This window comes from Papio anubis, chromosome 11 (assembly GCF_008728515.1).
Source record: "Papio anubis isolate 15944 chromosome 11, Panubis1.0, whole genome shotgun sequence".
Classification (NCBI taxonomy): Eukaryota; Metazoa; Chordata; class Mammalia; order Primates; family Cercopithecidae; genus Papio; species Papio anubis.
In genome coordinates, this window is record NC_044986.1 from 50,006,601 (window position 1) to 50,021,377 (window position 14,777).

A 14,777-nucleotide genomic window follows, 5' to 3' on the forward strand; every position below is an offset into this window, starting at 1 on the left:
AACCTCTGCCTACTGGGTTCAAGCGATTCTCCTGCTTCAGCCTCCCAGTAGCTGGGATTACAGGTGCACACCACCAAGCCCAGCTAATTTTTGTATTTTTAGTAGAGACAGAATTTTACCATCTTTGCCAGGCTGGTCTCAAACTCCTGACCTCAAGTGATCCACCTGCCTCGACCTCCCAAGGTGCTGGGATTACAGGTGTGAGCCACCATACTTGGCCTATGTTTAGCTTTTAAGAACCAAAAAGGGCATATCTTAAATAATAGAACAATAGAATAGGACATTATGTTACATGAAATAAGCCAAAAACAGAAAGTTAAAAACCACATGTTCTTATTCATGTATGGAGTCTAACAAAAGATTATCTCATAAAAATAAAGTGTATAAGGTTCTATAAGTTTTACCGATCTTAATTTGATCATAAATTTATGTCAAACTTAATATCTCCTATGTCAAAACTTCTTGGCTTAGAGTGGCCTTCATTTACTCTATTGCAGCTTTACTGTTAAAAAAGAGAATGCTCCTGGAGGACTGTTTGGGCCACAATCATGGTGATTGTTCTTCACCATTATCTAAGAAGAAAAATATTTGATCATTGATGTCTGCATGAAGGTTATGCTTGTCCAGGGAACTAAATGAGGCGAACTGTGAAAAAACAAAAATGTACAATGCAAAGAACAAAAGACAACTTATTCTTGATCTGTCTTTATGTGACAAATATTTCCAATAAATATACTTTGTATTAGGTTCATCAGACAAAAGTCCAAATAACCTATGCTTTCAAGTTGGTAAAGAATCCACAGGATATATGAACTGCTATTAAATATTTTCAATAAAAGCTAATATCGAACTTCCCTTTCAAATGATCTATCACTGAACTTCTGCACAGCCTAAGTGAAAATTAGAACAATGATATTATTGACTATAGCCAAATATAACTTAGTCAAGGTTAATCAATGTCATCATTGGGGATTTTGATAGAACAAAGAAATAAATACTATTGGAACAAAATTTGCCCCCAAACATTTTCTTCGTATTCTCAATTACAAAATGCTGAAAGTAATTTAAACAAATAATTTCATAGTTTAATTTCCATAGTATAACTCTGTGAAGCATTTAAAATTTTTATGTAGCACTGGACAACACTATATTAAAAATGAGCTTTGAAGACCAAATAGAAATCCAATGCTTATACCTTGGTTGTTACAATCATATTTTTTCAAATATTATAATGTTTTTCTCAAAGGTCAAGAAAAATAAACACCTTATGGTGTTATATATATGAACCATATATTTACATATTCCTAAACTATAGTGACTAACAATCTGGGTGAAAATTAACAATAATTATGTTTTTGAAAACCCATTTTAAATTAATCTTAGAAGTTCTATAAGCTGAAAACACTGACCCATAGCTAGTATTGCAGCTACTTCCCTTTCCTGAAGTTTTATCTACTTACAAGTACATCGGCTTTGCCACTCAGTCCCTTCCCATAGTCGTCAGTTGCAATAACTTGAAACTTGAAGTAGGATCTCCTCATATTATGGAAGAGCATAGCAGTTTTGATAAGCCCTGTATATGTTTCCACTACAAATCCTTCTTTTCCCTCTTTAATTGGTGGTATTATGAGTCTGTAGGCCATGACACTATAATTGCCCGTATCTTTATCAGTAGCCTAGGAGGAGAAAAAAAGAGATTATAATTAAGCAGGAAAAGATAACCTTTATGAAACGGCTTATTTTTGTTTGTAAGAATGAGGTTTCTTATGTAATAATAACACAATAAAGCCCTCCTAAATGTCTATTTTTTCTGGATATAGTTATGTAGATTCATAGACTTTGTGTTCACAGTTTCGAATGGTTGTTATTAGAATGATAACAATTACTGACATATGAATAAAAAGGACATAGGTATAATTTTGTACCCTTTACAAATTTCTCCCTACCCCTCCTTTCCTTTTACCCTTGCCAGCCTCCAGTATCTTGTATTCTACACTTTATTTTTATGAGATCATCTTTTTTTTAGATTCTACATATGAATAAGAACACGTGGTGTTTAACTTTCTGTTCTTGGCTTATTTCATGTAACATAATGTCCTAGATAGGGAGAATACATTCTAGTGCTCTATACCACTGTAGAATAACTATAGTTAACAATGGTAAATAGTTCCAAATAGCTATAAGAAGGATAGTGAATTTTCCCAACACACAGAAGTGATAACTGTTTGAGGTGATAGATAGGCTAATTAATCTGATTTGATTGCAATGCATTACACATAAAGAAACATCTATGATGCCAGTAGGTAAGTACTATTCTTATTTGTCAATTTTAAAAGTAGATTTAAAAAAAACAGACATAGACACTAACAGGGTCAATGAATCAAGATTTTTGGTTTATGTGTTTGTTGAGTTCAACTCTGTGTGTTGATCCAAATTCGTTGGAGGATGGGATTGGTTGTTTACCTAATGTTTGTCTTGCTGTAATAGGCATACAATGTGATGGTATTTTTGATGTAGCATATAGCCTAAGGGGGATAAATATAAAAGAATGTAGTAAAATATCTGAAATGAAATAAAATAAAGTACCATCCGACTCCCTTTTTAATCATCTTGTATCCTGATTAAGCGTATTTGTTCCTGGTGATAGGTACTTACAATCCACATAGTAAAGTTTTCTACCATTTAGAATTAAAAAGGACTGACACATTGTTTAGACGTTTTTCATTTGTTTTTAAATACAGCTATGAGAATCATAAATTGGGCCAGCTTTATGGTATCTAATTAGGGGAAATTTTTTAGAATGTCTATTTCAGAATTATTTCATAGTGAAATACTTGGAAAATAAATGGTAGATAAGAGAGTTTTACAGACTTGATAAAAGATGATATATACTTTATTCATGATACTAGATATGTAAGTTATACATTTTCATTTATTATAATAATAATTACTATTTTTATTATCTGTTTATTCTTATTTTTATCTATGCTATTATTATTAAGTATGAGTATATATTTATGATCTGCCATTACTAAGAATTGCTAAGAATCATACAAAATACAAAATACAATCATACAAAAATAGTCTTATCTAATAACAATTAAAAAACTGAGGAATATATTGTTTTACTTATATAAATTAGTGCTATCCAATAAAACTTTCTGAAGTGATAGAAATGTTCTTAATCAGCTCTGTCTTATGCAGTAGGTACTAGCCAAATATGACAAATGAAAAGTGGTTGATGTGACCAAGAAACTGAAATTTCAATTTAATCTAATTTTAATTTAAGTTACATGATGAAAGACTACATAAGTGGTAAAGTTGAGACATGAATGATTAAAATAGTAAATAATAGCAAATGTGTATTAAATACAGCATGAACTTGATTTAGCTTCAAATTCTATATATAATGTGAACCATTTAAAACATTTCCAGATAATCATATCACTTGTTAGAAAAGGTAATTTAAACTACACAACCCAGATAACTTCACTTCAGGATCAGTTATTTCATGAATTTTCTAGGAAGTTAATATTCCCTCTTTTTTTTTTCTCTCTCTGTCACCCAGGCTGGAGTGCAGTGGCATAAACTTGGCTCACTGAACCTTAGTCTCCCAGGTTCAAGTTGTCCTCTCATATCAGCCTCTGAGTAGCTGGGACTATAGGCACTCCACTACGCCTGGCTAATTCTTTGTAGACACAGGGTCTCCCTATGTTGCCTGGGCTGGTCTTGAACTCCTTGACTCAAGCAATCCTCCCATCTTGGTCTACCAAAGTACTGGGATTACAGACATGAGCCACTGTGCCAAGCCTAAAATTATCTTTAGAAGAGGATAAGCTCAAACTACTGGCTAATCTCTTTAGATAGTTTATATGGCTTACAGCAGGGCAGAGCTCAGTTTTGGTATTAGAATAATAGTAATTAGTGATCAATGTTAGGTCACATTCTTACTTAAAGGAAAAAGAAAATGAACAAAGAAAGAAAAATAGTATCAAAATTTTTTGTACTTAAACTTTGAACCGCAGGTTTATAATCACTTAACAAAGGATAGCATAAGAAAGAAAACACATATTCCCAGCTAAAATAAGTCAGTCTGAATCAAGATATCCAAGACATTTCTTCCACATAGAACGAGCAAATTTGGGACAAATGTCAAATCAGTCAGATTTGGTTACATATTATTCTCTATCTTCTTAATAACATGGATATTTCTCTGAAACAAACTTTTTATTATTAATGTAAACTTTATAAAGGGATAACAAACATGCAAAAAGTGTACAAATTATAAATGTAAAGCTCAATACAATTTGGCAAAATACACACATCCACATGACAAGCATTTGCATCAAGAAACAAAACAAGCCAGGCATGGCGACTCATGGCTGTAATAACAACACTTGGGAGGCCAAGGCTGGAGGATCATCTGAGCCCAGGAGCTTGAGACCAGCCTGAACAACACCGTGAAACGCTCTCTCTTGAAAAAACAAAATTATTATCCATATTCCAGAATGCACTTCATGCACTTGGAGTCACAATCTGAGGCCTTCTTAAGGAAAAACACTTTCCTAATTTAACACTGTTGATTAGTTATGCCTATTTTTTAAACTTTACATTGATTGAATCATAAAATACGTTCTATTTTCTGACTTCTTTCATTCAGTTTTGCATTGTAAGATTCTAAGCCCTTATATTTAAAATAAATACTCTATAACAACACAATCACGTTTGGAAAAGAAAAGATAGTTACCATAAAATCACAGAGATTGCTTGGCATATTAAGCTAGTTTACACAGTTCTTACTGATTAACTTCCAATTTCAGTAAGCAGGTAATTTCACTTTGCAATATTCCTAATTTATTAAATTATGATCACTACAAAATAGTCATATTCCATCTTAAAAGATTAAAGTGTTTTGTTAAATGTGCCTTTCCTGAAACAAACAATCACTTAATGCAAAAGTTTGGGTGTGGAACTAGACAATTTAACTCAGAAATAACTATTTTCTTTTATGATTTTTCATATAAATGCCCTAATACTTGCAGAAAATAGTCAAGAATGAGATAAAAGTTTTTTAAAAATCATATTTAGTGGAATTAAAAAAATAAAACCCTATTGGCATATGTATGTTATACAGTAAGGACTCTAATTTTTATTTCTTTGAATGAATATGATAGTCTTTGGGATCTTAGAGATCTTATTTCAGGAGATATTCATCAGAGACGATTGCCAGGATCATTAGCATATTTTTCAAATCTCCCCCTTCCTCAAGTATTTTCAGTTGAATACTAGTAATTTAAATAGTGAATGATGAAAATTCCAGTGGGTGCCATACTTAAGAGCAATTGAATGGATTTTTAATTTTTAGTCTACCCAGTTTATAACAAATACATATTTTAAAACCCAAAACCTATCCTGTAAGATGTGGCTCTGACTGATGTTGAGCATATGCAATACCATCATACATAGATAATAACCAAATGTTCTTTCTATAAACTCAGTAACAAGATACGATATATTTAAAAACACACTGAGTCACACCAATAATAAAGTTCAGAGCATAATTTTAAATCTGGGTCAAGATGTGAAAAGTAAGTGAGAGTTTCAGCAGAGTATATTGTCTCTATTTGGTTTTAAAGAATTTTAAACTTACTTTTTTGGTTGTTTGTTTTTTGCATTATGTTTTGGAGTGAGGTGGACTCCAATGTCAGGTGTGACTGAAAAATGAATAACTCAAGGCCTGGCGCGGGGCTTACACCTGTAATCCCAGCACTTTGGGAGGCTGAGGCAGGCGGATCACAAGGTCAGGAGATCGAGACCATCCTAGCTAACACGGTGAAGCCCCGTCTCTACTAAAAATTAAAAAAAAAAAAAAAAAAATTAGCCGGGCATGGTGGCAGGCACCTGTAGTCCCAGCTACTCGGGAAGCTAAGGCAGGAGAATGGCGTGAATCTGGGAGGCTGAGCTTGCAGTGAGACAAGATCACACCACTGCACTCCAGCCTGGGCGATTGAGCGAGACTCCATCTCAAAAAAAAAAAAAAGAAAAGAAAAACTAATAACTCAAAATTTCAGATTTCTTTATTCATAAAATAAAAATAAGGAAGCCCAAAAATAGCATTTGAAAATTTTATGTATATTCATACATGTGTGTATTTTTTATACAAAAATATAAATATGGCCAAGTCTGGTGTAACTATTATTGTTACCTAAGTTCTCATAATAGTGATTCAAAAGGTTTAACATTTTTCCATATGTTTATCCATGAATATGTACATTTATGCATTCAATCAATTTAGACCCTTATTACTTCAGACACATTATCACACAATTATAACTCCCTTAACAAAATAATGCATTAACCATTTTTCTCTTATAGAACTCCAGATGCAAGCACTTTGCTCTAATAACTCTAGTTTTCTTAATTTTCTTTTGCAGTTCTCTTTTATTGCTTCCAGTTCTTTTTCTTTCTTTTTTTTTTTTTTTTTTTTTTTCTTGAGAGGGAGTTTCACTCCTCTTGCCCAAGCTGGAGTGCAGTGGCTCAATCTCGGCTCACCATAACCTCCGCCTCCCGGGTTCAAGCAATTCTCCTGCCATAGCCTCCCGAGTAGCTGGGTTTACAGGCACTTTGGGAGGCTGAGGTAGGAGGATCACCTGAGGTCACAAGGTCAAGACCAGCCTGACCAACATGGAGAAACTCTGTCTCTACTAAAAATACAAAATTAGCCGGGCGTGGCTTCCAGCTCATTTTTGTAGCAATTTTACAAAACCTCTTCCTCAGTTGAAATCCATGCACTTTTGTACAGTATACACTCTACCCCTCCTTGTTGCTGAACATAATGAGGATGTTGCTATCTTGCTCTCAGTCTACCCTTTCTATTTAAACTTCCTCCTTCTTTACAAATTTCAGTATTCATTGAGATGACACATCCAGCAACTTATTTTTAAAGTATTAGGCATGAATAACATTCATCAATCTTTGAACGACCTCACTGCATCGATTTAATTCTACAGTCACACTTCAGTCTTTTGCCTTAGGGAGATATTCCTCCTAAAGAAGCACTCCATATTTAATTTATATATTAAACTTTCATGTCTAAATTCTGACCACAACTTTAATCACCATACTTAGTTAAGACTTCTTCTTTGATATCAGTGAATTTTCAGTTCTGCAAACTGCCTTTTGCTCTCATTACTTCAGAGTTTATGTCCCTTTCTGCTTTATCATAGAAGTCAGAGTCGATCACATTGTTCTCATTTCTCTCTCCCTCCACAACATTTAGACCTTTCTCCTCTTGGACCAAACTAACCATCAGTTTCCTTCTGGTGACTGAAGAGAGTGGAGAGAAATTACATAATCAGTCAGACTAGTGCTACTGTAAGTCCATGGTCTCTGAGTTTACCTGTGCCTTTGGTCTATTTAGGAAATCCTTGCTATATGTAACTTATCTTTCTCACTCCAGAAGTTTGCCTTTTTCTTTAGTTCACAGATTCTTTCAGTCTTTTCCAGAGATAAGGAAGCTCTAATTCCCATAAAATTTGAGGATATCAAATGTGAGAACTCTCAGCTTTTCATCACATAACTAAAAAAGTACCGATATCTGTACTTACTTTTACTACTTTCTTCAAATCTCAGAGGAGCAGCTCACACGTATCTCACTGAAGGCACTTATGCCTTAATCTGAATCACTCCCATCCCTTCTGCATTTAATGCTTCATCAGCTCTATTTGTCTCTGTCCTTTTCACCTTCTCTACAGACTATAAAACACGTTATGTCTTTCTCATTAAAATGAAATGAAATTTTCTTTTACTGAGTCCACACTTGTGACACTAGCCCCCAAACTTCCATATCTATTTTTCACAGTTAAATTCCTCAGAAAATTTTTATAGAGTCACCATCTGTAATTTCTTACTTTACAATCATTCCTTAACTGCAGATAGATCTCTGCCCCTGTCACGCCATTGAATCTGCTAAAATCAGTGATTGAGGCTAGACTCCGTCTCAGATCAACAACCAGCCTGGCGTTCTTTAAATTACCAAGTCCATTTATGTTGTTTGTATAATGCTGTTGCTGCTTCCGGTGTTTGCTAACATTTATTGAACACTTACAATTTGCCAGATGCTATGTAAATACATATATTATTACATTATCTCATGACATCCTTTCCATTGAGTAGGTTCCATTATTATTTTATAGGCCAAGAAATGGAGGCACAGAGAGATTAGTAACTTGCTCATAATCACACATATGGTTGTTAGCACAGTGGGATAGGTCTCACTTTAAAACCACTACACTCCACATATCAGACTAAATACCAGGGATAAAATTGCAGTTTAAAAATAAAACAACAAATGTTAGATAAAATATTCTAAAAAATCTTCCTAGATGCATCAAGAAGATGGAAAGACAACAAATATGCCAGTCAAAAACAAAGTGCTATAGACTGATTATGTCTCCCCAAATTTGTATGTTGAAACATAATTTTATGTTTCAACATATAATTTATATTGTTTCAACATTTATATGTTGAAACAAGGTGACGTCATCTGAAGGAGTGGCCTTTGCAAGGCAATTAAGTCATGATGGCAGAGCCCTCATGAAAGGGATCGGTTCCTTTTTCAAAAGAGGCCCCGGAGACTTCCTTTGTCCCATTCTGCCATGAGAGGACACAGTAGAAACACAGCCATCCATGAACCAGGAACGCCTCACTGGACACTAAATCTACTAGCTTCTTGATCTTGGGCTTCTCTGCCTCCAGAATGATGAGAAATAAATTTGTCTTGTATATAAGCTTCCAAGTCTATGGTATTCTGTTATAGAAGTCTGAATGCACAAGGATACGAATATAAAAATCATAGTACTGATGGGGGCTTTCATTCAGATTTTATTTTTTTTTTTCCGGCCTGGATAAACTTAAAATTTAACTTGTCTGGTTTTCAGTGGCTCAGACAATAGGAGGCAAGGCCCCAAGCCTACTGATGAAAGCGAGTCTATTAAGATCCCCTCCCCAGAAAGTTAAATTCTCACCGTAAGAATAAAGAGAAATTTATTTATTTTTCCCTGCTGCTATCACCCGAAACTGCAAAGAAAACTGTAAACTTAAACTTTGCTATTGAGGGCAGTGAAGAGAAAACTTAAACTGAGACTCTAGGACCAAAAAGAGGCCCTCATTTTAGTTTGCAGCCATTATTTGCAGGCCACTAGTTTGCCCAACTCAAAGAGAAATCATAATATTCTGGGTTGGTAAAGTCTAATAGCCCTGAACTCCACCTGAATGAACAGACAAACCACAACCTGAGAATTTAAGATAAATCATCTATGACTGACAATGGCCTAGTCTCCTGATAGAAGCAAGTGCTTTTTCAAAAACGACTCCTCCAAGCCATGCCTAAAATAATTCTAACAAATAAAGTTCCAAGAAAGATGAAAAGTTATAATAATTATCAAATCAAACAGGAAACAAATGATCACAAAAAGTCTGTTGATATAAAAAAATCAAATTCATAACAACATAGACTTTAAATATTTGACTTAGTAGACACGGAATATAAAGCAAATATGTTTAATATGTTTCAGTAATAAAGAGTTATAAAATGTGGAATAAAAAATGAGATTCGTTGAAAAGAAATAAAAAGTATCTTTTAGAAATAAAAAAAAAATAAAATTAAATACCCCAAGATGGGATTGTTAGCAGGATAAGTACAGCTGACCAGGGAATTAGTAAATGAAATGATGCGGCAAAGAAAGTAACCCAGAATATTTTGCAGAGCTACAAAGATGAAAAACCTGAAAAAAAAAAATTTGGAGTTTATAATGAAAATTTTGGCAAACATTCAATCAGAGTTTCAGAGAGGAAGCAAGGACAGAATTTTCCAGAACTGATAAAAGATTGTTATCCACAGATATTAAGAAGCCCAATAAACTGCAAACGGGGTAAATAACAAGTAACTCATACCTAGAACCCACACGTTATATAGAAACTACAGAACCACATACTGTAAATATAATAAGTATTATTTTCTTAATATTTGGGGAAATTCATAGACATATTTTAGTAATGGCATAAATAAATATTTCATAAATCTACTCTATAATTTATTAATAGTAATAAGGGGACATTTAACAAGTTGAGTTAAATTCATGCATAAAAATTAAAACTGTCTCACTATGGAAACGCTAAATGAACACAATTTACTAAAGAATCAATACAATATTACTTTTTCCACCAGTTTCTTTATAATCAAACATTTATGCTGAGTTCACAACAAAGTCATTAATATCTGGGAGAGGTGACTCTGGAAGATTCGATTCACTGACTTTTATGAGTTTCCCATAGTGAACAAAATAAAAAAAAAGTTATGTCTAGAGTTGTTCTAAAAGAATAAAAGTCAGAAATGAATATAATAATTATACTTGCTGTAATTATATTTTAAATGAAAGTTTAGATACAGGCACCCACTTACCCATTTCTAAGGCTTCATCTGGAAATTTTAATGGATACAGATGTACAACATTAAAAGAAAATCACCGAATAATTGCCTCTATCTTACAGGGGAGTAGGGGAGACCATTAATTTTCTAATAGCCTAAACAACTGTTCCCCTCTGTTGCCTAAATGAATACCATGGATGCAGAAATATTAGTGAAATAATTAGTGATGTCCTAAGAACTTTCAAACACATTAAAGTTCGATAATGCTATGTTTAACTTCAGCTTCTCAATTAGACCCATTTTAATGTTTAATGGTATTGAAGGCTCACTTTCCCTGAAATAGAGTGAAAGTGTTTTAGAATATCTGGATAAAAATACTAAAATCTCACATTTCCACCTACCAAGGTCACTATGTCAAGCTGTGTTTGCAAAGGGCAAAAATAATAACAGAGCTTTGGCAGGTTAGAACCACCTTAATGTGACTCGTGTGTGTGTGTGTGTGTGTGTGTGTGTGTGTGTGTGTGTGTGTGTATATATATATATATTTTTTTTTGAGACGAAGTTGCTCTGTCGCCAGGCTGGAGTGCAGTGGCGCGATCTCAGCTCACTGCAACCTTCGCCTCGCCTCCCGGGTTCAAGGGATTCCCCTGCCTCAGCCTCCTGAGTAGCTGGGACTACAGGCACACATCACCAGGTCTGACTGATGTTTTGTATTTTAGTAGAGACGGGTTTCATCATGTTGGCCAGGGTGGTCTTGATCTCCTGACCTCATGATCTACCCACCTCAGCCTCTCAAAATGCTGGGATTATAGGCGTGAGCCACCACGCCTGGCCAACTCTTGTATTTTTAGGAACTAGAAAGAAATCTTTATTTTAAAGTCTTTAAAGTCTTTGCCCATGCCTATGTCATGAATGGTACTACCTAGGTTTTCCTCTAGGATTTTTATGGTATTAGGTCTAATATTTAAGTCTCTAATCCATCTTGAATTAATTTTCATATAAGGAGTAAGGAAAGGATCCAGTTTCAGCTTTCTACTTATGGCTAGCCAATTTTCCCAGCACCATTTACTAAATAGGGAATCCTTTCCCCATTTCTTGTTTCTCTCAGGTTTGTCAAAGATCAGATGGCTGTAGATGTGTGGTATTATTTCTGAGGACTCTGTTCTGTTCTATTGGTCTATATCTCTGTTTTGGTACCAGTACCATGCTGTTTTGGTTACTGTAGCCTTGTAGTATAGTTTGAAGTCAGGTAGCGTGATGCCTCCAGCTTTGTTCTTTTGACTTAGGATTGTCTTGGAGATGCGGGCTCTTTTTTGGTTCCATATGAACTTTAAAGCAGTTTTTTCCAATTTTGTGAAGAAACTCATTGGTAGCTTGATGGGGATGGCATTGAATCTATAAATTACCTTGGGCAGTATGGCCATTTTCACGATATTGATTCTTCCTATCCATGAGCATGGTATGTTCTTCCATTTGTTTGTGTCCTCTTTTATTTCAGTGAGCAGTGGTTTGTAGTTCTCCTTGAAGAGGTCCTTTACATCCCTTGTAAGTTGGATTCCTAGGTATTTGATTCTCTTTGAAGCAATTGTGAATGGAAGTTCATTCATGATTTGGCTCTCTGTTTGTCTGTTACTGGTGTATAAGAATGCTTGTGATTTTTGCACATTAATTTTGTATCCTGAGACTTTGCTGAAGTTGCTTATCAGCTTAAGGAGATTTTGGACTTCATGTCTAAAACAACAAAAGCAATGGCAGCAAAAGCCAAAATTGACAAATGGGATCTCATTAAACTAAAGAGCTTCTGCACAGCAAAAGAAACTACCATCAGAGTGAACAGGCAACCTACAGAATGGGAGAAAATTTTTGCAATCTACTCATCTGACAAAGGGCTAATATCCAGAACCTACAAAGAACTCAAACAAATTTACAAGAAAAAAAACAAACAACCCCATCAAAAAGTGGGCAAAGGATATGAACAGACACTTCTCAAAAGAAGACATTCATACAGCCAACAGACACATGAAAAAATGCTCATCATCACTGGCCATCAGAGAAATGCAAATCAAAACCACAATGAGATACCATCTCACACCAGTGAGAATGGCGATCATTAAAAAGTCAGGAAACAACAGGTGCTGGAGAGGATGTGGAGAAATAGGAACACTTTTACAGTGTTGGTGGGACTGTAAACTAGTTCAACCATTGTGGAAGACAGTGTGGCAATTCCTCAAGGATCTGAAACTAGAAGTACCATTTGACCCAGCCATCCCATTACTGGGTATATACCCAAAGGATTATAAATCATGCTGCTATAAAGACACATGCACACGTATGTTTATTGCGGCACTATTCACAATAGCAAAGACTTGGAATCAACCCAAATGTCCATCAGTGACAGACTGGAGTAAGAAAATGTGGCACATATACACCATGGAATACTATGCAGCCATAAAAAAGGATGAGTTTGTATCCTTTGTAGGGACATGGATGCAGCTGGACACCATCATTCTCAGCAAACTATCACAAGAACAGAAAACCAAACACCGCATGTTCTCACTCATAGGTGGGAACTGAACAATGAGATCACTTGGACTCGGGAAGGGGAACATCACACACTGGGGCCTATCATGGGGAGGGGGGAGGGGGGAGGGGGGAGGGATTGCATTGGGAGTTATACCTGATGTAAATGACGAGTTGATGGGTGCTGACGAGTTGATAGCTGCAGCACACCAACATGGCACAAGTATACATATGTAACAAACCTGCACGTTATGCACATGTACCCTAGAACTCAAAGTATAATAATAAAAAAAATAAAGAAAATAAAAAAAAAATAAAGTCCTTAAAGACATATACCCAGAACATGATAAAATGTGAGTAAGAAAAATATCAGTTAGATTGATCTACTTTTAGGGCTATTCAAAACTTTTGCAAAAAAAAAAAAGAAGAGAAAGAGAAAAGAAACATTTTAAATATGAAAGCTCAAGTGTTTGAGTTTGCATAAGAATGTCAAACAGTGACTACAATGCCATATTAATAATTTCTAAGTTCAACATACCTATTTACTTTTTGTACAGTTAAGTAAAAGTCTAATATAATTCTGAGAGATTCTAAAGAGTAAAATACAACTCAGTGTAGAAACAGCAATGTAATAATGGAGACATGCCAATGTAATAATAATAGAGACATGCCATCATAGTTTCAATTACAAGACCCTTACAGGGCTGAGTTTTAGTTAGAATTTATCAAAATTAATTCTTAATTTAAATCATGGTGCAAAAAATTACAGGATAACATCTATTTAGAAAATTAAAGAAACTACAGAAACACCAAATGTTCCTTTTTTTATTTAAAAAAATTATATACTAAATTGTGAACTATAGAAGTCATGAGAGGACTTGCCATAAAAGCAGGACTTGCAGTTATGTTATAATTGGAAGTTTCCTTTTTTATTTTTTTCCTTTCTTTTAAAAGTGTTTTGTAAAATAAATATTACCCTATAAATGGTTTTGTTCTTTTCATCATTATTGCTAATAACAAAATGATTATACTTCCCTCAAAGATGCTTTAAAATAAACTCTGATCTAATTGTTCTAACTTTTCAACCATGTGAAAAAGAAATAAATTGTGCTCTATTATATAGACAAGTTAACAAAGGAAACACACGTATAATTTATGCTTTTTACTTGAGAGGAAACACTAGTTTGAATGTTGGTTTTGAATCACAAAATGCTATTAATTTTTACCGAAAATACCCACTCTTAAAGTGCTTAAGTATGTTATACCTTTTACAATAATTCTGTAGTTATACATCTTAAATCCTTCAGCATTCAAAGCAAATTAAATAACATACTTCTTATTTTTGAACTTCCAGATTTTTCCTTAGTTACATTAGGTTCAATCAGTCCAAACCAAATTCAGCTGCTGCTTCTTGGCTCCCACCTTGCTGTCCCTCTTCTGACTACCATATGTGGTTATCCTTCTGCGTTTCCTGTTTGCATAGGAAGGGCATTATCATCTATGAATTGAACTGTTCTCAACAATTTCAGCATCCTCCCCATCAGTTTAATCTCACCTGCTCCTCCCTACCTCCAGTTCGTAAGCAAGCATTCTGATTTCTACCTATACAATATTTCTCAGTTCTGTATAATACTTTAGGTCCAGCTTACACTGGCCAATTTCAGGCTCTCATCGGATCTCACTTTTAACTCTGGTAATAGCTTAAAAATTACTGATAGCTCCCACTTGCTAGAGACGAATGTTAAAACAAGTCCTTTCAATAATCTCAAACTGATTAGAGTTCATGATTCCAACTTTTTGCTTTATATTTGTTCTATTTGCCAGAACC

General features: G+C 34.5%; 1 protein-coding gene across 7 annotated transcripts in view; it reads right to left on the bottom strand.

The window, feature by feature from the left end:
* PCDH15 (protocadherin related 15) overlaps positions 1–14,777 on the bottom strand; it is a 914,927-nt gene that overhangs the window by 58,160 nt on the left and 841,990 nt on the right. For all 7 annotated transcript variants that reach the window (XM_031652624.1, XM_031652623.1, XM_031652622.1 and 4 more), the window contains one exon: positions 1,461–1,676. In XM_031652624.1, coding sequence (XP_031508484.1) covers positions 1,461–1,676 — 216 coding nt within the window. The remainder of the gene's footprint in view (positions 1–1,460; positions 1,677–14,777) is intronic.